At 45.2% G+C, this 22,418-nt stretch overlaps 1 protein-coding gene across 6 annotated transcripts in view; it reads right to left on the reverse strand.

Moving 5' to 3' along the window:
* LOC141274287 (rho guanine nucleotide exchange factor 18-like) overlaps window positions 1–22,418 on the reverse strand; it is a 513,433-nt gene that overhangs the window by 258,276 nt on the left and 232,739 nt on the right. For all 6 annotated transcript variants that reach the window (XM_073686293.1, XM_073686291.1, XM_073686292.1 and 3 more), the window contains exon 2: window positions 1,759–1,883. In XM_073686293.1, coding sequence (XP_073542394.1) covers window positions 1,759–1,883 — 125 coding nt within the window. The remainder of the gene's footprint in view (window positions 1–1,758; window positions 1,884–22,418) is intronic.

Raw genomic sequence — 22,418 nt, forward strand, 5'->3', positions numbered from 1 at the left:
CTCTTTAACAATTATCTTCAGTTCAGTGAAAAGGAGAACAGGAAGTCCTGGAAATGATGATGTGGCCCGCACAGAGGCTTAATCTCAACATCATCAACTCTATCTGGGATTACATGAAGAGACAGAAGGATTTGCAAAAGCCTACATCCACAGCAGATCTGTGGTTAGTTCTCCAAGATGTTTGGAATAATGAAGAACAATGAATAATTGATGCTTTGTGCTGTTTGGAAGACAAAGAGGGGTCACATCAAATATTGATTTGATTTAGATTTATCTTTTATTCATTTACTTTGCATTTTGTTAATTGATAAAAATAAATTATTAACACTTCTATTTCTAAAAGCATTCTTACTTTGCAGCATTTTTCCACAGCTGCCTAAAACTTTTTCACTGTACTGTATTTATTAAGAGTCACAAAATTATTTCCCTAGCTCATTTGTTAAAATAAAGATGATGCAGCTAACTCCTTCAATACATCAATACATTTTGAAGTAAAAAAAAGAAACTAAGCACAAAACTGTGAAGTGATTTTAGACTGACGAATGAAAGGCTTGCGATAGGAAATCTTTCAGTATGTTATAAAGTCTCCACACCTACTGTATACTTAGTGTGAGGAGGTGGCCACGTACTAAAAACTATTGGATCTATGAACACAGAGTGGAGTCCACAACTCTAAGGGAAGCAGACTTTCTCCAGCATGGAACAACGGTTACGTTGATCCTATTGTTGTGTTTTATTAGAGATTTGCTTGCTTGTCAGTTTAAGGTGCACAAATCTCTCAGGAATCAATGTTTCCACTCAGAGACTGTAAGCAGAGGATGACGTGTGGACTGGATAAGGCCGGACACAAGATTGGTAATCAGGTAAAGTAATCATTCAATTACTCTCGTTAGTATCTCAGGGGCCTCAATTAAGTCATTGTTCTCCCAGCCACTAGTCCCATTATGTGGATAGTAAACCCAGTGGAGCCGTCACCACAGGGGGTCTCGCATGAATCCACCAATGCACAGTTAGCTTTGAAGGGAGGTGTTTCCTGAGGGCCGGGCTCAATTCCGGGGGAAGAGGTGGCATGGGATATTTAGGACACTAATGAGGGAATGGGGGCGTTGTTGCTGGCTGGAGCTGTATACATGTGCCATAGTCATGGTATTCATCATCTGGAAGAGCATAGGCTGTGACTGCAGACTATACTGCAGATACAAAAGGTGTGGGCCAACCAAAAGTTGGGAGACAGTGGGTATCGCCTGGTAAGGGGGCAGTGGAGCTACCGGTCCTGGGTTGGGATCTTGTGGACTGGGGGCATCTCATTGTGGCCATCTACCTGGAGTTGCTGTAAGACCGTGGATGGAAGAAATAAAACGAATTGCATCGTTAACCTGCCTAGGTGATTAATACAACCCACAACCTTAGATCTTCACACTGACTCCATAATTATCTGAGAAAAGAGGAGGCCATGAGAAAGTAAGCCGTCGTGTAGAAGATTAATCTAGAGAGGTTAAACAAGTCATAGTCACAATTTGCCCCCACCTTCCGTATCTATCACATGGGACACCTTCACATCCTACCTAGGTGGCAAACTAATAATTATTGGGGTCCCAGCATGAATCTTTTGAACCTATTAGAGTGATAGATGGATACATTTGAGTAATGTTATATAATCAATTAGTTAAAAGACTAGCCTTTGTTTTTCCTGCTTTATCCTCACATCACTTAAACTCAACTGATAGGATGCAATACTAAAAGTAAACTATTTCCTACCTTTTCTTCTGCCAAGAAAAACATTTCCCCCGTGTCTGTCGATGGGGGACTTGGTTCAGCATCTGGAGTTACACTTCGTGAGTCTGGAATAGCCGAAAATTCAGGACAGGGTTTACATTCTGAGGCTGAAAGTGAAAATATAAAGAAATAATCATTTTAATGTAGTTATTTCAATACTGGAAATGATTGTCATGAGTCATGGGTAACTATCATCAGTTTAGTACTAATTCATTTTTGTTTTCGCTTCATAAGAGAATCTGCTAACAGACATGAGAATTTACATGGGCTCGTGATTTAGTAGTTGCAAGTATATCTTTGGGGTTTTTCACTAAAATATGTCCACGCTGAGTTGTGGCCATTGTTGATGTCATTGGTTTCCTACAAATTTACCACTTCCTCTTTCAAAGTCAAAGTACTTTTCCAAGAAAGTACATCACTAACTTCACACACTTGTGAAATATGTTATCTCCTATGTTTGTAATATAAAAGATAAGTCTTATATACATGTCACACCTCCTGATCCATAACGGTTTCTAAAATCATTCCTTTTATCACCCTATAACTTTCAAGGAGCTGGATGGGGAAAAATGGGCAGGAAAGTAGAAAGATGCAGAGCCAGAGAGAAATACAGACAGACAGCATTGGAGTGAGGAAACAGTGATGAATAGAGAGGAAAGAGATGAGAAAAAGGATCAGAGGAACAGAAGACCTGGTGGTCCAGAAGAGGAGGTGAAGGAAGTGAGGGATTAGGAACACAATATTACTATAAGAGTTGTAGTATAGCCCTTGGTAAATGTAAGACATTATTTAATGAGTAGGTGGATAATTATGTGGCTGGCACTAGCCAGTGGCTAGTGTTGGTGCCAAAAGGTCCTAATTTTTGCCCAACACGAACCATATGGTAATGCCAACCACAACAATAACCACCTACTCATTACAGGGCAGCCTTTAGGATGCATTTATACAAGCCAATTATTAGTGACTGGTGTTCCTAGGAATGCTCATTTCCCAATCAACCAGTGTAAACAGGCTGCCAATTACTTGATTAACGAGTAATGTGCCCGTTTTGTCAGGTTAGATGATATTTAAAGAGTAATTAAACTTTCTTCCCGATTTTTCATATTTAGCTATAACCTCAATTGCCTGTAGATCAGTCAAGATCCAAGAACTTGAGACTCTAAACACCTGTACATCCTTATATAAAGCATTTTTAGAAGGTTGTATGTAAGTCCCTAATGCGGTCTGCATAACAGAAAAAATACCTTTTATTATACTCGCCTACGACGTGGTCCGATCCGATGGCCATTGCTGGTCTTGATCCGGCAGCTAATCTCTTCTTGCGATCTTCGTCCTCCTTCTTACTTGATTCTGCATCATCTACATAGTGTCCTCCATCGTGCTCATGCGCAGGAGCACTTCTCTCTGTCCTGCTGAGGGCAGAGCAAAGTACTATAGTGCACATGCACCGGCGCTCTTTGACCTTTCACCACGCATGCGCATCACAATACTTTGCTCTGCCTTCACCAGGGCAAAGAGGAGTGCGCCTGTTCAGGAGCGCAATGGAGGACATTGTGTGGATAAAGCAGGACGCATCATCCACATGAAGCAAGACGGAGGACGGTGATCGCAGGAAGAGAGGAGGCACCGGATCAAGACACCATGGTGTGTATAATAAAAGCTCTTTTTTGTGTTATGCAAAAGGAATTGGGGCATATACGTACATGCTGTGTATGAGGGCGTAAAGATGATGACCTTACTTTATATGGGAAAAACCTGGTGACAGGTTCCCTTTAACCAACATGTGCATGAAATTTCAGAAATCAAATTCACTCTGCTGGAACAGTAAAATGCTGTTTTTTTTGCAAAAACTGCTGCAAAAACATGACGTGCACATAATCTAAACATTTCTGTTTGATGGCACAATATATTATCATTTTGGGCCCTGGTTTTAATTTTTACCCAGGGCCACACTTTGTCTAAAACCAGCCCTATTTGCATTCTAACAGCAAACATGTGTACACTTTTTTTACCACCCATTTTTAATCAAAAATCATTCTAATCATGCTTAATATTATGAGATAATAGAAATAGCAATGGTAGACTTACAAAGCATTCAAAATTATTCCGATAGCCCAGTATAAAATGTAATGCTGTCACATAGCTATATAGAGCCAATCTTTATCACCACATTCTTCCTATTACAGTGCCCTGAAAAACTTTCCACATTTTTTCATATTGCACCCACAATCTTAAATGTAATTTATTGGGATTTTATATGATTTACCAACACAAAGTAGCAAGTATTTATGAAGTGTAAAGGAAATGATATATGGTTTTCTAATTATCGTATATACTCGAGTATAAGCCGACCCCAATATAAGCCGAGGCACCTAATTTTACCACCAAAAAACTGGGAAAACTTATTGACTTGAGTATAAGCCTAGGGTGGGAAATGCAGCAGCTACTGGTAAATTTCCCCATCCCGGTAAGTATTGCCCCCTCATCACCAAACCTGGTATGCATGGCCCCCTCATCCTAAATACTGGAATGCATGGCCCCCTCATCCCCAATCCTGGTATGCATGGCCCCCTCATCCCCAATCCTGGTATGCATGGCACCCCCCATCCCCAATCCTGGTATGCATGGCAACTCTCATCCCCAATCCTGGTATGTATGGCACCCCCCATCCCCAATCCTGGTATGCATGGCTCCCCTCATCCGCAATCCTGGTATGCATGGCCCCTCTCATCCCCAATCCTGGTATGCATGGCACCATCATCCCCAATCCTGGTATGCATGGCTCGCCTCAACCCAATCCTGGTATGCATGACCTCATCATCCCCAATCCTGGTATGTATGGCACCCCTCATCCCCAATCCTGGTATGCATGGACCCTCATCCTCAATCCTGGTATGCATGGCCCCCTCATCCCCAATCCTGATATGCATGGCCCCCTCAGACCCAATCCTGGTATGCATGGCCCCCTCATCCCCAATCCTGGTATGCATGGCCCCCTCATCCCCAATCCTGGTATGCATGGCACCCCCCATCCCCAATCCTGGTATGCATGGCAACTCTCATCCCCAATCCTGGTATGTATGGCACCCCCCATCCCCAATCCTGGTATGCATGGCCCCCCTCATCCCCAATCCTGGTATGCATGGCCCCCCTCATCCCCAATCCTGGTATGCATGGCACCATCATCCCCAATCTTGGTATAAATGGCTCGCCTCAACCCAATCCTGGTATGCATGACCTCATCATCCCCAATCCTGGTATGTATGGCACCCCTCATCCCCAATCCTGGTATGCATGGACCCTCATCCCCAATCCTGGTATGTATGGCACCCCCCATCCCCAATCCTGGTATGCATGGCCCCCCTCATCCCCAATCCTGGTATGCATGGCCCCCCTCATCCCCAATCCTGGTATGCATGGCACCATCATCCCCAATCTTGGTATAAATGGCTCGCCTCAACCCAATCCTGGTATGCATGACCTCATCATCCCCAATCCTGGTATGTATGGCACCCCTCATCCCCAATCCTGGTATGCATGGACCCTCATCCTCAATCCTGGTATGCATGGCCCTCTCATCCCCAATCCTGATATGCATGGCCCCCTCAGACCCAATCCTGGTAAGTATGGCCCCCCTATCCTGGTTTGCATGGTCCCCCATCACTGCACACAAAAAACCCCCACTCATACTCACCTTCCTCCCCTCTGGTCCAACGATGCTCCTGTTCTGCCAGCAGCAGCTCGCCTCTGCATCTGAGCAGCGCATGACTTCACTGCCATGCGCTCTCAGACGCCAAGGTTAGCAGCGGGGATATTCACTCCTCTCTACGCCGGGACTATGTGCGTGGAGAAGAGTGAATATCCCTGTTCTTTAATCCCGCTGCGGCTCGGATGTCTTGTGTGCCCGCTACTACAGAGAATGCATATTCACCCTTCTCTATGCCCATGGAGACACTGTGCGCACGCTATTAAAGACACTGTGCGCACGCTATTAAAGAAATTAATATTCACCCCTCTCCACTCCCATGGGCATGGAGAAGGGTGAATATTAACTTCCCTTAAGCAGCGGGCACACGTGGTAGCTGCAGCAGCCAGCTACTGTGTGTGCCCTCGCTCCTCCGCCGTCACAACCCCCTCCCCCCACTATCCACCACCGGACTATGTATATACTCAAGTATATACCCGGATATAAGCTGAGGGGGTTTTTCAGCCTAAAAAATGGGCTGAAAAAGTCGGCTTATATTCAAGTATATACGGTATTTTGAAAATACAAATCTGAAAATTATGATGTGCATTTGTATTCAGCCCCCTGTAGTCTGATACCCCTAAATAAAATTTTCAATGACCAATTGCCTCCATATATCACATAATTAGTAAATTGAGTTCACCTGTGTGTAATTTATTCTCAACATTCTTAAGCACTGCATATGTTTCTAAGTGGAGAAAACTCTACTTATGGAGTTTTTCTTCACTCAGAGACGTAACACGGTCATGTGACCTCAAAGCCAATCATCATTTTTTTTCTTTTCATTATGTTCCTAGGCAGGGAATACTCATTTATTCATAACATTTCTTTCTGTCTTGGGGCTCTTTCATCTCAATTCTAAAAAAATCCTATTTACACTAAACTAATAACAGTTTAAGCAGAAAAGAATGGAAAATTTGTGCTCTACCTAATAAAGTACAATGAAAACCTGTTTTTCTCTTCTTCCTATAAATGTACAAAGTGCAGAATAGTGTAATCTTTACATTAAAAAATGCACAAACGCAACCCTTCATAATACTTAAAGGGGTATTCCCATCTTCAAGATCCTATATATGTAGTAGGTATAATAATAATAGCAAATACCCTTACAGCTATTAGCAACTAGCTAACTAAGGCCATGACCCCACTATCAGAATTCGGTCAGTATTTTTTCTCAGGAGTGGGAACCAAAACCAGGAGTGGGTGATAAATGAAGAATTGGTGACTAGTGTTGAGCGATACCTTCCGATATCAGGAAATATCGTATCGGATTGGATCGGGCCGATACCCAAAAAGTATCGGATATCGCCGATTCCGATACCGGAAACCAATGCAAGTCAATGGGACACAAATATCGGAATGAAAATAAACCCTTTCTTTCCTTGTAGGTTAATTCTACATGAAGTAAAACAACTAAGAATAATGTAGAATGACATGAAAAGCCGGCAATTCATCAGCGGCATTCACCGGTACCCGACAATTTACAACAGAAAGAATAGAGCTTCACACATAGATTAGATAGATAGAAACATGTCAGTCACATATATATGAAGTACAGTGACAGTGTTGCTTACTGTACTTGTCATTTAGTGTAAAGGATTTATTAAAAAAAATATTAGTGTTTTCGTGCACCGTCTCTTTAAAAAAGCCGGCCGGCAATTCAGCATCTGTACCCGACAATTTATAACAGACAGAATAGAGCTTCACACATAGATTAGATAGATAGAAACATGTCAGTCACATATATAAGAAGTACAGTGACAGTGTTGCTTACAGAACTTGTCATTTAGTGTAAAGGATTTATTTAAAAAAATAATAGTGTTTTCATGCACCGTCTCTTTAAGAAAGCCGGCCGGCAATTCAGCATCTGTACCCGACAATTTAGAATAGAAGGAATAGAGAATCACACATAGATTAGATAGATAGAAACATGTCAGTCACATATATATGAAGTACAGTGACAGTGTTGATTACTGTACTTGTCATTTAGTGTTAAAATAAAGGATTTATTTAAAAAAAAATTGGCGTGGGGTTCCCCTTAATTTTAGGCTCTAGCGGAGGTTAAGCAGACAGCTGGGGCAAATGTTTGAAGCCTGGGAAGGGGGTAATACCCACGGAGCTTCCCAGGCTACTAATATCAGCCCCCAGCTGAATACCTAGCCTTTACTAGCTATTAAAATGGGGGACCCCCCCAAAAAAATGACGTGGGGTCCCCCCTAATTTAATAGCTAGCACAGGCTAAGCAGACAGCTGGGGGCTGATATTAATAGCCCAGGAAGGGTGCCATGAATATTGGCCCCCTCCCAGGCTAGAAACACCAGCCGTCAGCCGCCCCAGAAATGGCGCATCCATAGGATGCGCCAATTCTGGCACTTAGCCTCGCTCTTCCACGCTGCCCTGGTGCGGTGGCAGGGGGTAATAGGGTTGGGGTTGATGTCAGCTTATAATGCCAGCTGACATCAAGCCCAGGTTAGTAATGGAGAGGCGTCTATAAGACACCCCCATTACTAACCCCATAGTCAAAGTTAAAAGAAAACACAAACACCCAGAGTAAAGTCCTTTAATTGAAATAAAGACACAATTCTTTATTGTTCTAAATTAAACCATACTTACCATCACGCCCATTCCAGCTGAAGCCAACGATCTCCTGCAATAAAAGAAAAATAATAAAGCAACCTCATCCTTACCTTTCGATGGTTCCCAGGACAGCTCCAGCTCTGCTACATCGAGATGACAGGCTGGACCGCAGCAGAAAGCTGCCATCCAGCCTGTCATCCCGCAGACACTGAGAAGCGCAGGCATGCTTGCGCTCCTCAGTGTCTCTCTGTGACGTCATCCAGATGAGCCGAGTTCATGTCCAATGAACTCAGCTCACCTCATGCACGTCACTGACAGCGTGGGAAAATTCTCCTGCACTCAGCGCTTCAGCGTGAGAATTCTCCCACGCTGTCAGTGACATACATGAGGTGAGGTCATGTCCAATGAACTCAGCTCACCTCATGCACGTCACTGACAGCGTGGGAAAATTCTCACGCTGAAGTGCTGAGTGCAGGAGAATTTTCCCACGCTGTCAGTGACGTACATGAAGTGAGCGGAGTTCATTGGACATGACCTCGGCTCATCTTTATGCCGTCACAGCCAGACACTGAGGAGTGGAAGTATGCCTGCGCTTCTCAGTGTCTGCGGGATGACAGGATGGATGGCAGCGTTCTGCTGCGGTCCAGCCTGTCATCTCGATGTAGCAGAGCTGAAGCTGTCGTGGGAGCCATGGAAAGGTAAGGATGAGGTTGCTTTATTATTTTACTTTTATTGCAGGAGATCGTTGGCTTCAGCTGGAATGGGCGTGGTGGTAAGTATGGTTTAATTTAGAACAATAAAGAATTGTGTGTTTATTTCAATTAAAGGACTTTTTTCTGGGTGTTGTGTTTTTTTAAATACTTTACTAGAAATTCATGGTGGTCATGTCTAATATTGGCGTGACCCCATGAATTTTGGGCTTAGGGCCAGCTGATAATGCCAAGCTGGCCTTAACCCCTTTATTACCCAGTGAGCCACCGCACCAGGGCCCTGGATGAGTTGGGTACAGCGCCAGAAGATGGCGCTTCTATGAACGCGCCATTTTCTGGGGCGGCTGCGGACTGCAATTTGCAGCGGGGGTGGCCCAGAAAGCTTGGGTCTCCCTGCGCTGCGGATTCCAGCCCCCAGCTGCCTAGTTGTATCTGGCTGGGCACAAAAATAGGGCGAAGCCCCACGCATTTTTTTTTAAAATTATTTCATGAAATTCATGGAATAATTAAGAAAAAAAGGGCTTCCCTATATTGTTGTGTCCAACCAGGTACAAATAGGCAGCTGGTGGTTGGGGGCAGCCCATTCCTGCCTGCTGTACCTGGCTGGACACAAATATAGTGCGAAGCCCCACGTCAATTTTTTTTTAATTATTTCATGAAATAATTTTTTTAAAAAAGGGCTTCCCTATATTGTTGTGTCCGGCCAGGTACAAATAGGCAGCTGGTGGTTGGGGGCAGCCTGTTCCTGCCTGCTGTACCTGGCTGGACACAAATATAGGGCGAAGCCCCACGTCAATTTTTTTTAAAATAAGTCCTTTATTTTAACACTAAATGACATTTGAGGAGTTAATAAAGATGCAGTCCCTAAATTATTATTTATTTTTTAATTAATTTTTCCCAAAACTTTTGACGTGGGCTTCGCCATATTTTTGTATGCCAGCCAGGTACAGCATCCAGCTTCTATGAACGCGCCATTTTCCGGGGTGGCTGCGCACTGCAATTTTCAGCGGGTGGGAGGGGGGGGGGGCAGAAAGCTTGGGCCTCCCTGCGCTGCAGATTCCATCCCCCAGCTGCCTAGTTGTACCTGGCTGGACACAAAAATAGGGAGAAGCTTCACGTATTTTTTTTTTTTAATTATTTCATGAAATTCATGAAATAATTAAGAAAAAAAGGGCTTCCCTATATTGTTGTGTCCAACCAGGTACAAATAGGCAGCTGGTGGTTGGGGGCAGCCCGTTCCTGCCTGCTGTACCTGGCTGGACACAAATATAGTGCGAAGCCCCACGTCAATTTTTTTTAAATCATTTCAGGAAATTCATGAAATAATTTAAAAAAATTGATGTGGGGCTTCGCCCTATATTTGTGTCCAGTCAGGTACAGCAGGCAGGAACGGGCTGCCCCCAACCACCAGCAGCCTATTTGTACCTAGCCGGACACAACAATATAGGGAAGCCCTTTTTTTCTGAATTATTCCATGAATTTCATGAATTTAAAAAAAAAAAAACGTGGAGCTTCGCCCTATTTTTGTGTCCAGCCAGGTACAACTAGGCAGCTGGGGGCTGGAATCTGCAGCGCAGGGAGGCCCAAGCTTTCTGGGCCCCACCCGCTGCAAATTGCAGTCCGCAGCCGCCCCGGAAAATGGCGCGTTCATAGAAGCGCCATCTTCTGGCGCTGTACCCAACTCATCCAGGGCCCTGATGCGGTGGCTCACTGGGTAATAAAGGGGTTAAGGCCAGCTTGGCATTATCAGCTGGCCCTAAGCCCGAAATTCATGGGGTCACGCCAATATTAGACATGACCACCATGAATTTCTAGTAAAGTATTTAAAAAAAACACAAACACCCAGAAAAAAGTCCTTTAATTGAAATAAACACACAATTCTTTATTGTTCTAAATTAAACCATACTTACCATCACGCCCATTCCAGCTGACGCCAACGATCTCCTGCAATAAAAGAAAAATAATAAAGCAACCTCATCCTTACCTTTCCATGGCTCCCACGACGGCTCCAGCTCTGCTACATCGAGATGACAGGCTGGACCGCAGCAGAACGCTGCCATCCAGCCTGTCATCCCGCAGACACTGAGAAGCGCAGGCATACTTCCACTCCTCAGTGTCTGGCTGTGACGGCATCCAGATGAGCCGACAATGAACTCGGCTCACCTCATGTACGTCACTGACAGCGTGGGAGAATTCTCCTGCACTCAGCGCTTCAGCGTGAGAATTTTCCCACGCTGTCAGTGACGTGCATGAGGTGAGGTCATGTCCCATGAACTCGGCGCACCTCATGCACGTCACTGACAGCGTGGGAGAATTCTCACGCTGAAGCGCTGAGTGCAGGAGAATTTTCCCACGCTGTCAGTGACGTGCATGAGGTGAGCTGAGTTCATTGGACATGACCTCGGCTCATCTGGATGACGTCACAGAAAGACACTGAGGAGCGCAAGCATGCCTGCGCTTCTCAGTGTCCGCGGGATGACAGGCTGGATGGCAGCGTTCTGCTGCGGTCCAGCCTGTCATCTCGATGTAGCAGAGCTGAAGCTGTCCTGGGAACCATGGAAAGGTAAGGATGAGGTTGCTTTATTATTTTACTTTTATTGCAGGAGATCGTTGGCTTCAGCTGGAATGGGTGTGGCGGTAAGTATGGTTTAATTTAGAACAATAAAGAATTGTGTCTTTATTTCAATTAAAGGACTTTTTTCTGGGTGTTTGTGTTTTTTTTAAATACTTTACTAGAAATTCATGGCGGTCATGTCTAATATTGGCGTGACCCCATGAATTTCGGGCTTAGGGCCAGCTGATAATGCCAAGCTGGCCTTAACCCCTTTATTACCCAGTGAGCCACCGCACCAGGGCCCTGGATGAGTTGGGTACAGCGCCAGAAGATGGCGCTTCTATGAACGCGCCATTTTCCGGGGCGGCTGCGGACTGCAATTTGCAGCGGGTGGGACCCAGAAAGCTTGGGTCTCCCTGCGCTGCAGATTCCAGCCCCCAGCTGCCTAGTTGTACCTGGCTGGACACAAAAATAGGGCGAAGCGCCACACATTTTTTTTTTTAATTATTTCATGAAATTCATGGAATAATTAAGAAAAAAAGGGCTTCCCTATATTGTTGTGTCCGGCTAGGTACAAATAGGCAGCTGGTGGTTGGGGGCAGCCCGTTCCTGCCTGCTGTACCTGGCTGGACACAATTATAGGGCGAAGCCCCACATAATTTTTTTTTAATTATTTCATGAATTTCCTGAAATAATTAAAAAAAAATTGACGTGGGGCTTCACACTATATTTGTGTCCAGCCAGGTACAGCAGGCAGGAACGGGCTGCCCCCAACCACCAGCTGCCTATTTGTACCTAGCCGGACACAACAATATAGGGAAGCCCTTTTTTTCTTAATTATTCCATGAATTTCATGAAATAATTAAAAAAAAAAAAACGTGGAGCTTCTCCCTATTTTTGTGTCCAGCCAGGTACAACTAGGCAGCTGGGGGATGGAATCTGCAGCGCAGGGAGGCCCAAGCTTTTTGCCCTCCCCCCCCCCCGCTGAAAATTGCAGTCCGCGGCCGCCCCGGAAAATGGCGCGTTCATAGAAGCTGGATGCTGTACCTGGCTGGCATACAAAAATATGGCGAAGCCCACGTCAAAAGTTTTGGGAAAAATTTATTAAAAAATAAATAATAATTTAGGGACTGCATCTTTATTAAGTCCTCAAATGTCATTTAGTGTTAAAATAAAGGATTTATTTAAAAAAAAAATGGCGTGGGATCCCCCATAATTTTAGTCTCTAGCGGAGGTTAAGCAGACGGCTGGGGCAGATGTTTGAAGCCTGGGAAGGGGGTAAAACCCACGGAGCTTCCCAGGCTACTAATATCAGCCCCCAGCTGAATACCTAGCCTTTACTAGCTATTAAAATGGGGGACCCCCCAAAAAAAAATGACGTGGGGTCCCCTCTATTTTAATAGCTAGCAAAGGCTAGGCAGACAGCTGGGGGCTGATATTAATAGCTCAGGAAGGGTGCCATGAATATTGGCCCCCTCCCAGGCTAGAAACACCAGCCGTCAGCCGCCCCAGAAATGGCGCATCCATAGGATGCGCCAATTCTGGCACTTAGCCTCGCTCTTCCACGCTGCCCTGGTGCGGTGGCAGGGGGTAATAGTGGTGGGGTTCATGTCAGCGCCAGCTGCCATGAAGCCCAGGTTAGTAATGATGGCCGTCTATATGACACCCCCATTACTAACCTACAAAGTGTTAAAAAGAAAAAACACACTACACCCAGAAAAAAATAATTTATTTGAAATAAAACACCATTTTATTTAATTCTTAGTTTACTAAAAAAAAAATAGTTACCTGTCCACGTTCCTGCGCTGATCTCCCATGCACAGCTGTCACATCTGGAGATGGTGACAGCTGTGCATGGCTGCTGTAAGCTCACGCTGCCGGGAACACGTCCGCTCCCGGCAGCGGGAGCCACTGACTGAGGTCACCGGAGTGCATTCAGGCAGCGCAGCTCCGGAGACCTCCTTTACGGCAGTGCTGTACCGTGGGAATTTCTCACGATACAGCAGTGCCGTAAAGGAGCTAACCGGAGCAGCGCTGCTTGAACTCCGGTGAACCCTTACGGCCCCGTCATTCTAGCGGCGGCAGCGGTTCAGAGCGGTCACATTCTATGTGGCTGCTCTGAACTGGAGATCTTCGTGGGACACTCGTGGACTACTACGGAGGGGTAAGGATAAGGTTGTGGTTTATTATTTTATATTTTATTACAGGAGATCGATGGCTTCGGGGAATTAGGTGTCTAGGTGAGTATAGGTGTAGTTTTTTATTTTTTACTTTATTTTAGGTGGCGATCGGCGGGGACAGGTAATGTATGAACTAATTTCTTTTAGGTAACCACTGGCCACCAATGACATGTATTTAACATTTATTGGGGACACAGTAGGGCAATTTAAATAGCAGGATCAGGCTGATGGGAACTACTGCTCCCATCGAGCTGATCCTGCTGGCAGGAGTGGACGGGGGACAGACATAGGCCGATGGGAGTAGTAGTGTCACATCGGCCTATGTCTGCCCGCACACACACCCGCACACACACCCGCACACACACACCCCGCACACACACCCGCACACACACCCCGCACACACACACACCCCGCACACACTAATCATGACGGGTCCGGGAGGTGAGGCTGACCTGTGCGGCCGTGGGAAAGTTGATGTGAGTTCATGCAGTCAAGCATGAACTCACATGAACCCTCTGAGGGCACCGCGGCTACTTCAAATGAACAGCTGATCGGCATCACCTGATACCTCAGCTGTTCATTTGAAATAACCGGCGGGAAAGCGCAGCACAGAACGGGAAAGCCGGCGGTGAAGTCTTTTCACTGCCGGCTTCCCCGCCCGGGTCCTTCGCTCCTTGGTGCTGCGCTCCCCGCCCGGTCCTAATTTACGATCGGGATGGGAGGTGGCGAGGGGAGCGGAGGATCGGGGTGGGAGGCTGCGGGGAAGCAGTATGGGGCTGCGTGATTGTTTAAAAGCCGGCGGCTTTTTACCGCGCGCCGGCTTTTAAACAATCAGGAGAATTCTCCCACGCTGGGATGGCATTCTGATGACAAGCTGGATCGCAGCTGAGCGCTGCCATCCAGCTTGTCATCCTTCAGAGACACTGCAGAGCGCAGGCATTATGGGAACTTCCGATTCCGGTATTCGATATTATAAAAGTATCGGAATTAAGTATCGGAATTCCGATACAGTGAATATCGGCCGATACCCGATATTTCAGTATCGGAATGCTCAACACTATTGGTGACTTGTTCCTATTATACCTTTTCTCTGATTGCTCCTCACCTGGTTTTGGCTCCCACTGCTGAGAAAAAATACTGACCGAATACTGATAGTGGATACCTAAGCTATTGCAATGCCCTGCACATGAGGAAACCGACATAGCATATCAGAAAAACTATACTACATTTCTAATTGGAGGTATTTGCTAATATTATTATTATTACATCTACTACATATTGGAATAGGCTCTTGGAGATGGGAATACCCCTTTATTTCCCCAATTAGCCGCAAACATAGAAATCAGGGTGCCCCATGACAAAAGTCCTATTTTTCCCCTCCATGCTCACCCTTCAAAAATAATACAAAAATATTTGGTGGAGTAGGCAGGATCAGAGTGCATAGGCACAGTCATAGAAGGGCATACCTGCAAACTTTAAATGACAGGGAGAGGTACATGTACTGCGGCACATATATGGTAATTGTGCTCCAACTGAAGCCCCTTAGTGTTCTCACCCACTACAATACCCCTTTCATAGCCCCATAGAGTATGATGTCCCCAAAATGTCCACACAAACACATTATGATATCCCATAGTGAAGTATTCAACACTCAATTTTCCCCTACAAACACAATATACCGCAATGACCCCAAAATCTCCTGAGCAAAGTATGATGCACCACAGTGTGCCCAACACAGTATAATGCTGCCATAGTACACAAAGTGCTCCCCACACAGTATGATTCCCCCAGTCACCCCCCAAAGTATGATTCCCTTATTGCTTGATGCCCCTACAGTACCCTACAAAGTATGATAGCCCCTATAGTCTCTCCACACAGTATGATGGCTCCCACTACCCCCTTCACACACAGTACGATGATCTGTACAGATTCCCACAGCTCCCATTGCCCCTCATAGTTCCCCACATATTGTATGGTGCTCCCACAGACCCCGCACACAGTATGATTTCCCCATAGACCCCAAACTCAGAATAATGGCTCCCACAGCTCTCCACATACAGTATAATGGCCACCACAGCTCCCTACATTCAGTATAATCACCCGAGAGCTCTCCACACATAGTATGATGCCACCACACACAGTATGATGTCTCCACAGCTCACCATAGACAATATAATGCCCCCACAACTTCCCACATAGCATGATGCCCCTCCACATCCTGGCACAGTAGAATTGTCCCCATTGCCATCAACACACAGTGTGATGATCCCCATAGTCACAACACACAGTATGTTGCCACCCATAATTCCTCACATACTGTATGATGCTACCAGAGACCTCACATATAGAATAATGGCTCCCATAGCTCCACAGATACAGTATGATGACCCCAACTCCCCACATGCAGTATGATCACCCTACAGCTCTCCACACAAAGTATGATGCCCCCACACACAGTATGATGCCCCCACAGCTCTCCATACACAATATAATGCACCCACAACTTCCCATATGTTGTGATGGCTCCCTGCTGTCCCCCACACAGTATCATGATTCCAACTGCTTCCATACATAGTATGATAGCACCTACATCCACCCCACAGTATGATGACACCCACAGCTCCCCATACACAAAATAATGCATCCACAACATGGTATCATGGCTCCCAAAGCCCCCACACAGTATAATGGTTCCCATAGCCCCCTTACACAGTATGATGGTTCCCATAGCCCCCCTACACAGTATGATGGCATCCATACCCTCCACCCTCCACAAACAGAATAATGGCTTCACAGCCCATCAAACTCAGTATGATTGACCCATAACCCCAAAACACAGTACAGTGGCCCCCACATCTCCTCCCCCTAACACATACAATTTAATTCCACCACAGTTACCCATGTGTTAGATGATTCTGTCTGTTTTTTTTTTTTTTGCATTAATATGCAATAACTTAAATCAGGTGCCTGGTTTCCCTTTTTTTGTGAACATGTGATACCTACTAATGTGTAACAGTAAATTTAGCCTCAAAGTTTGGTTTGGCTTTTCAATTTAGAAACCTAAGTTTAAAGAAGTAATAGTCACAAGTGTCAATTCTGAAAATAATTACTATGTGAAAATGATTTGTCATATAGATCATCTGAGCTGAGCTTTTGATCTTGTTGTCATTGTTTTAATAAACACCAGATTAGTATGTAAAGGTGCCATATTTAGCTAAATGTATACTATTTAATGACACTAAGCCACCTGCCTAATATTGTGTCGGTTCCCTTAATGTCCTCTAATGAACTCTGACTTGTCGAGACAAAGGCTCCAATTCATCAAGACTGGCGTTCACGCTGGTCTTGATGAGGGGGCATGCTGGAGTCAGAGGCACTTGACTCATTAAGAGGTAGAGGCAACTGATTCATTAAGAGGCGCACACCTCTTAATGAATCATGTGCATCTGAGAAGCGACTGGAGTAAGATTTGTGGTGGAAGGTACACTGCAGCTCGTCATGAATTAGGCAAGCGGGCACCGCCACGCCCTATTGTGCCCTGATCTTGCCCCAGCTCTGCACATTTTGGCTGGGCTGCCAGAAACTAGCGTGAAAACGGCAATAGTCGCAAAATTGTTGTGCAACTCTTCATGGAGCAAGAATTTTGTGACTTTAAATCTTTGTATTGGGTATTGTTTTATTACTTCATATTTTATTGTACTAATATTACCCACATTAGTATCCAAACTACATGGTTTATATTTTGTGTATCAGGTAATATATAGCTAGATATTATATTATAAATATTTCTGACATTTCCATTAACTGGGCCCGGTTTATAAATCTATAATAGACCCTCGTATTTGAGCATATTAATATATTCTATGTCATGGAGGTCAGAAATTTAAGTTCAGGGCTTAATTGTTTTTAATGGTTGTCCAGCACTTGTTCATGCTCTATTATTCACAATAAAAATATAGAATTTTTATATAGGTGTGCACACTGTCATTTGTATTGTCTTTATTATTTTTGCTATTGATTTTTTAATACTTGTGTAGCACCCTAACCTGATATGGCTGCACATCCTTCTTTCTTGTCTATATAATTAGCCTCATAGAGATATATGAAGCTGTCACGCTCGGGTCAAGAGAGCCGCGGCCAGTCCTTGCATAGTGGTCCGAGACTGAACCAATTGCCATGGACGTCTGCATGAGCCCTTGGGCTGTTTTTTAATTAGCATTGTCCTTTAAATTTGTAGGCTATTGGCCTAGGAGATAAAAAATGGTTCAAGTCCTTCCAAAAAAGGTCTTCTTGTCGTAGCTGATGCGTATTCCAGACTTGACCAATTTTTGCGCTAATTACCTTCTAGTGTATTTTATATGGCAGTAATGCAGTTAACCTTTCCCATATTCACTGTTTGCTTATATTGTAGCACACACTGTGTGCTTCTGTATTCTTTTGGTTGTCTATTTATGAAAGAGATGGAAAACACCAAAAATCTGATCACTAATATTCACACAGCCGTAAAAAAAACCAGCGTGCACCTCAATTTCTACAACTCACAAATATCCATTCCTTTTCTTTTAAATCTCCCTACAGTGTGAAAAAGGCCGTAGTATAATTCATAGACACCCACAATAAAGCAGGGAAAAACAAACAGAATAGCAGAACTGATAAATGGGAAAGCAGCATAATATTCAGGTTAAAAATTGTTTAGTCACATCTTTGAGGGGAGATTTGATCCCACTTCCCACCAGTCCAGGCTAGTCTAACGCCACATCCTTCTCTGGACCTATCTCAGTGCAATCAGAAAACTACTGTCAGTGCTCAATCTAAAGGGGCTGGCGTGATGTTCCCTCCTAAAGGCCTCTTCAAGATGTTGCCCAAGTGGTCTTGTCAGATTCGAAGAATGGTGTGTAGTGATCCATTGCTGTTATGTAAGTGAAATCAAATATCACATTCCAAGCCTAAGGCATCATTATTTACACAAATCAGCAGAAGGTGTTTGCAGGACCTTGGTCTATAAGCCAGACATTTAACTGCAACTGTTTCACTGACCTTACGCCACCGCTCTTAAAAGCTATCATGGTACAGAGGAAGACAGCAATGGAGGTCTACCCTTTTCAGTGATGAGTCCCTCTTTTGTCATGGACACAATGATAGCAGGAGATTGATCTGGAGACCACATGGGCAACGTCATGAAGAGGCCTTCACCAGGGAATGTGAAAGTATCCCAGGAGCCGATTTTCAACACGACAATGCAGGTTATATGTTGATTGTGTTATTGTGAGCAACCTTCTTGGCCTAAATGTGCTACCATGGCCTGTAACATCTTCGGACTTTTCTCCCATGAAGCACATCTATGACATCATTTGGCAGCAATTGAAAAGGGAGCTGCCAGCAGCAGATCTTGATGAAATGCATGTCCAAGTGCATTCAACAGGGCAGAACATCCTTCAGACATCCGTTAATAGGCTCACATGGTGCTTGTATTAGATTCTGAATAAAGCAAGATGTTTTGAAAATTTATTTTCCATTTTTACATCATTTGCATATCATTAACATGTATCGATGCTGTGATTTTCATAATTCCATGACTTTATGTAAAGGCTATAACAATATTTATATATATATTTATCTAAGTATATAGAGATATGCAACACTGGGAAACAATTTTGATGAATTGCTTAGAAACATTCTAAAGAACATCGTTCTAAAGTTTTCTTGTGAGACACTCATGTTGCCTAATTTTGCTAATGGGTTCCTCGCTATTTTTCAACTAGGATCTATACCAAGTTTAAGAACATGTGTTATTCTTGGTAAATTGTGCTTTATTCCCATGTTCCCCCTTCTCCTTTTCATGGATTGATGATTGTGTGATATATGCACTATAGGAGATGGCTTTTTGATTTTAAAATTTTGGATCATATAAATTTCACATTTTTATCTATTCGGTGTCTGGAGAGCTGGATCAACTTTTTCTACTCTGTCAAAATAATGTCAGCTCAGCATGCCCCTGCATTAGATTGGATGACTGAGCTGTCACTCATCAAACTGACAGCTCAGCATGACCCTGATCCCATAAGACAGTAAAACTGTCACTCACTGCATCCAAGACACACTGAGCGGCGGCATCATGGTAGTAGAGAGGATTTGACCTCCAAGATCTGACCTCAAACCTGGTGATACAAACATTGTACATGAGCCACTTGTTGACAGAAAGAACATTATTCCCAACTCTGCACATGAAACTTGGTCTCATGAAGCAATTTGTTAAAGCTTTGCCAACTGAAGGAGACTGTTTCATTTACCGCATTTCCCAGCCTGTCATTTGAAAAAGTAAAGACCGGTGTTACGCTCGCGCCCGGACTGACTGATGTGAGCGTGATTAGTGATCCCACTGTACCATGAACCGAGGAGTGCCTGGAGGGGCGTAACTAAGTATCAACCCGATCCGACCAAGGTCACACGGCGGCTCAGTCGACTCCATGAACCAGGGAGGAACCGAGCAGAGGGACCAGGTGATACTCCAGGTCAGACCCCGGTCACAGCTGTTGACCCACACCGGGGAATGCAGGAACAGGCAGGTTAGCTGGTATGCAGACAGGTGGGCACTGGCAGGCACGGCTGGTATGAAGGCAGGTGGGTACTAGCAGGCATGGCTGGTATGAAGGCAGGCAGATACTGGCAGGTATGAACGCAGGCTGGATAGGGACCAGTACAGACTGGGATACAGGAACAGAGCCGCAGGTGCGGTGGACTAGCAGAGCACAACCGCAGGAGCGGTGAACAAGCAGAGCGGAGCAAAACCGCAGGTGCGGTGAACAAGCAGAGCGGAGCAAAACCGCAGGTGCGGTGAACAAGCAGAGCGGAGCAAAACCGCAGGTGCAGTGAACAAGCAGAGCAGAGCGGAACTGCAGGTGCGGTAAACAAGCGGAGCAGTGCGGAACCGCCGAAGCGGTGAACAAGCAGAGCAGAGTGAACCGCAGGTGCGGTAAACAAGCAGAGCAGAGCGGTACCGCAGGTGCGGTAAACAAGCAGAGCAGAGTAGAACCGCAGGTGCGATAAACAAGCAGAGCAGAGCGGAACCGCAGGTGCGGTAAACAAGCAGAGCAGAGTAGAACCGCAGGTGCGATAAACAAGCAGAGCAGAGCGGAACTGCAGGTGCGGTAAACAAGCGGAGCAGAGCGGAACCGCCGGAGCGGTGAACAAGCAGAGCAGAGCGGAACCGCCGGAGCGGTAAACAAGCAGAACAGAGTGGAACCGCAGGTGCGGTAAACAAGCGGAGCAGAGCGGAACCGCTGGAGCGGTAAACAAGCAGAGCAGAGCGGAACCACAGGTGCAGTAAACAAGCAGAGCAGAGCGGAACCGCAGGTGCGGGAAACAAGCGGAGCAGAGCGGAACCGCCGGAGCGGTGAACAAGCAGAGCAGAACGGAACCGCAGGTGCGGTAAACAAGCGGAGCAGAGCGGAACCGCTGGAGTGGTGAGCAAGCAGAGCAGAACAGAGCAGAAGGTGAAGGCAGACAGGACAGGGCTCTGTTCACATGGAACAGACTAGAGGATACAGGAAGATAGCTAGAACACAGGAGGTAAATACGGAGGCAGGGAAACAGAACGAGCAGAACCAGATACACACAAGGTACTTACAATGAAGTAGCGAGTGGACACAAAACTCACAAACAGAAGTACAGAGACAACGAGTTGGAGTTAGGTGCAGGTTCAGACACTGCAGGAAAAGGGAAGGTACAAACATGGAAACAAACAAGAAAAGGGCTAGGACACTGTTCAGACAGGAACTGAAACAGAAACAAGATACAGAAACGAGCCTGGGAACTCAGCCCCCAGGGTGGCGGAAACAGACAGGTAACAGGCCTGGGTATACAGCCCCCAGGGTGGCAGAACAGACAGGTAACAGGCCTGGGTATACAGCCCCCAGGGTGGCGGAACAGACTAGATACAGGACAGGACCTGGCAATTCAGTTGCAAGGACAAACTGAGAGAAAGTGTTGCTCAGGCACCTCCTACTGGGTGGAGGGGGTTTAAGTATCTAGTGACTCACAGCAATAGGCTGGGGACCCATTAGGACTGTGCACACAGTAACTATAAGAAACAAGCAGAAAGCCGCGCCGATGCCCTAAGCAATCAGACAAGAGACATGGACAGAGCAGGTACTGGAGCAAAGAGTGCAGCATGGACTGACAGGTAAGATTGCGGTCTTGCATGGTGGGAGGTGGTGCACCATGCAAGCACGCCGCCAGGGATGTTACAACCGGTGTGTTTGATGATTCACAGATTCGGCAGCTCATCAAAGATGAACATTTCATCAGGACAATGTCAGAACTCCAAATAAAAGCTTGATTATCATTCAAAGACCTTGTTAAGGACCTTCTTGTAAATAGATGAGGAAACAATTTCACCTAAATAGTCCAGGAACTCTTGGAGAGCTACAAAATGCTTGGTGGCAACATGAGTGTCAAGGTGCATTTTCTGCATAGTCTGCATCTTGCTAACTTCCCTCAAAATCTTGGTGCAGTCAGTGATGAGTAAGGTGAACAATTCCACCGAGATTTTGAAGGTCATGGAGGGACGGTATTAGGGTATATGGGATGTACAGTACAGACCAAAACTTTGGACACACCTTCTCATTTAAAGATTTTTCTGTATTTTCATGACTATGAAAATTGTACATTCACACTGAAGGCATCAAAACTATGAATTAACACATGTGGAATTATATACTTAACAAAAAAGTGTGAAACAACTGAAAATATGTCTTATATTCTAGGTTCTTCAAAGTAGCCACCTTTTGCTTTGATGACTGCTTTGCACACTCTTGGCATTCTCTTGATGAGCTTCAAGAGGTAGTCACCGGAAATGGTCTTCCAACAATCTTGAA

This window comes from Phyllobates terribilis, unplaced genomic scaffold (genome assembly GCF_046119375.1).
Source record: "Phyllobates terribilis strain yellow unplaced genomic scaffold, ASM4611937v1 Scaffold_1__5_contigs__length_1240528914, whole genome shotgun sequence".
NCBI lineage: Eukaryota > Metazoa > Chordata > Amphibia > Anura > Dendrobatidae > Phyllobates > Phyllobates terribilis.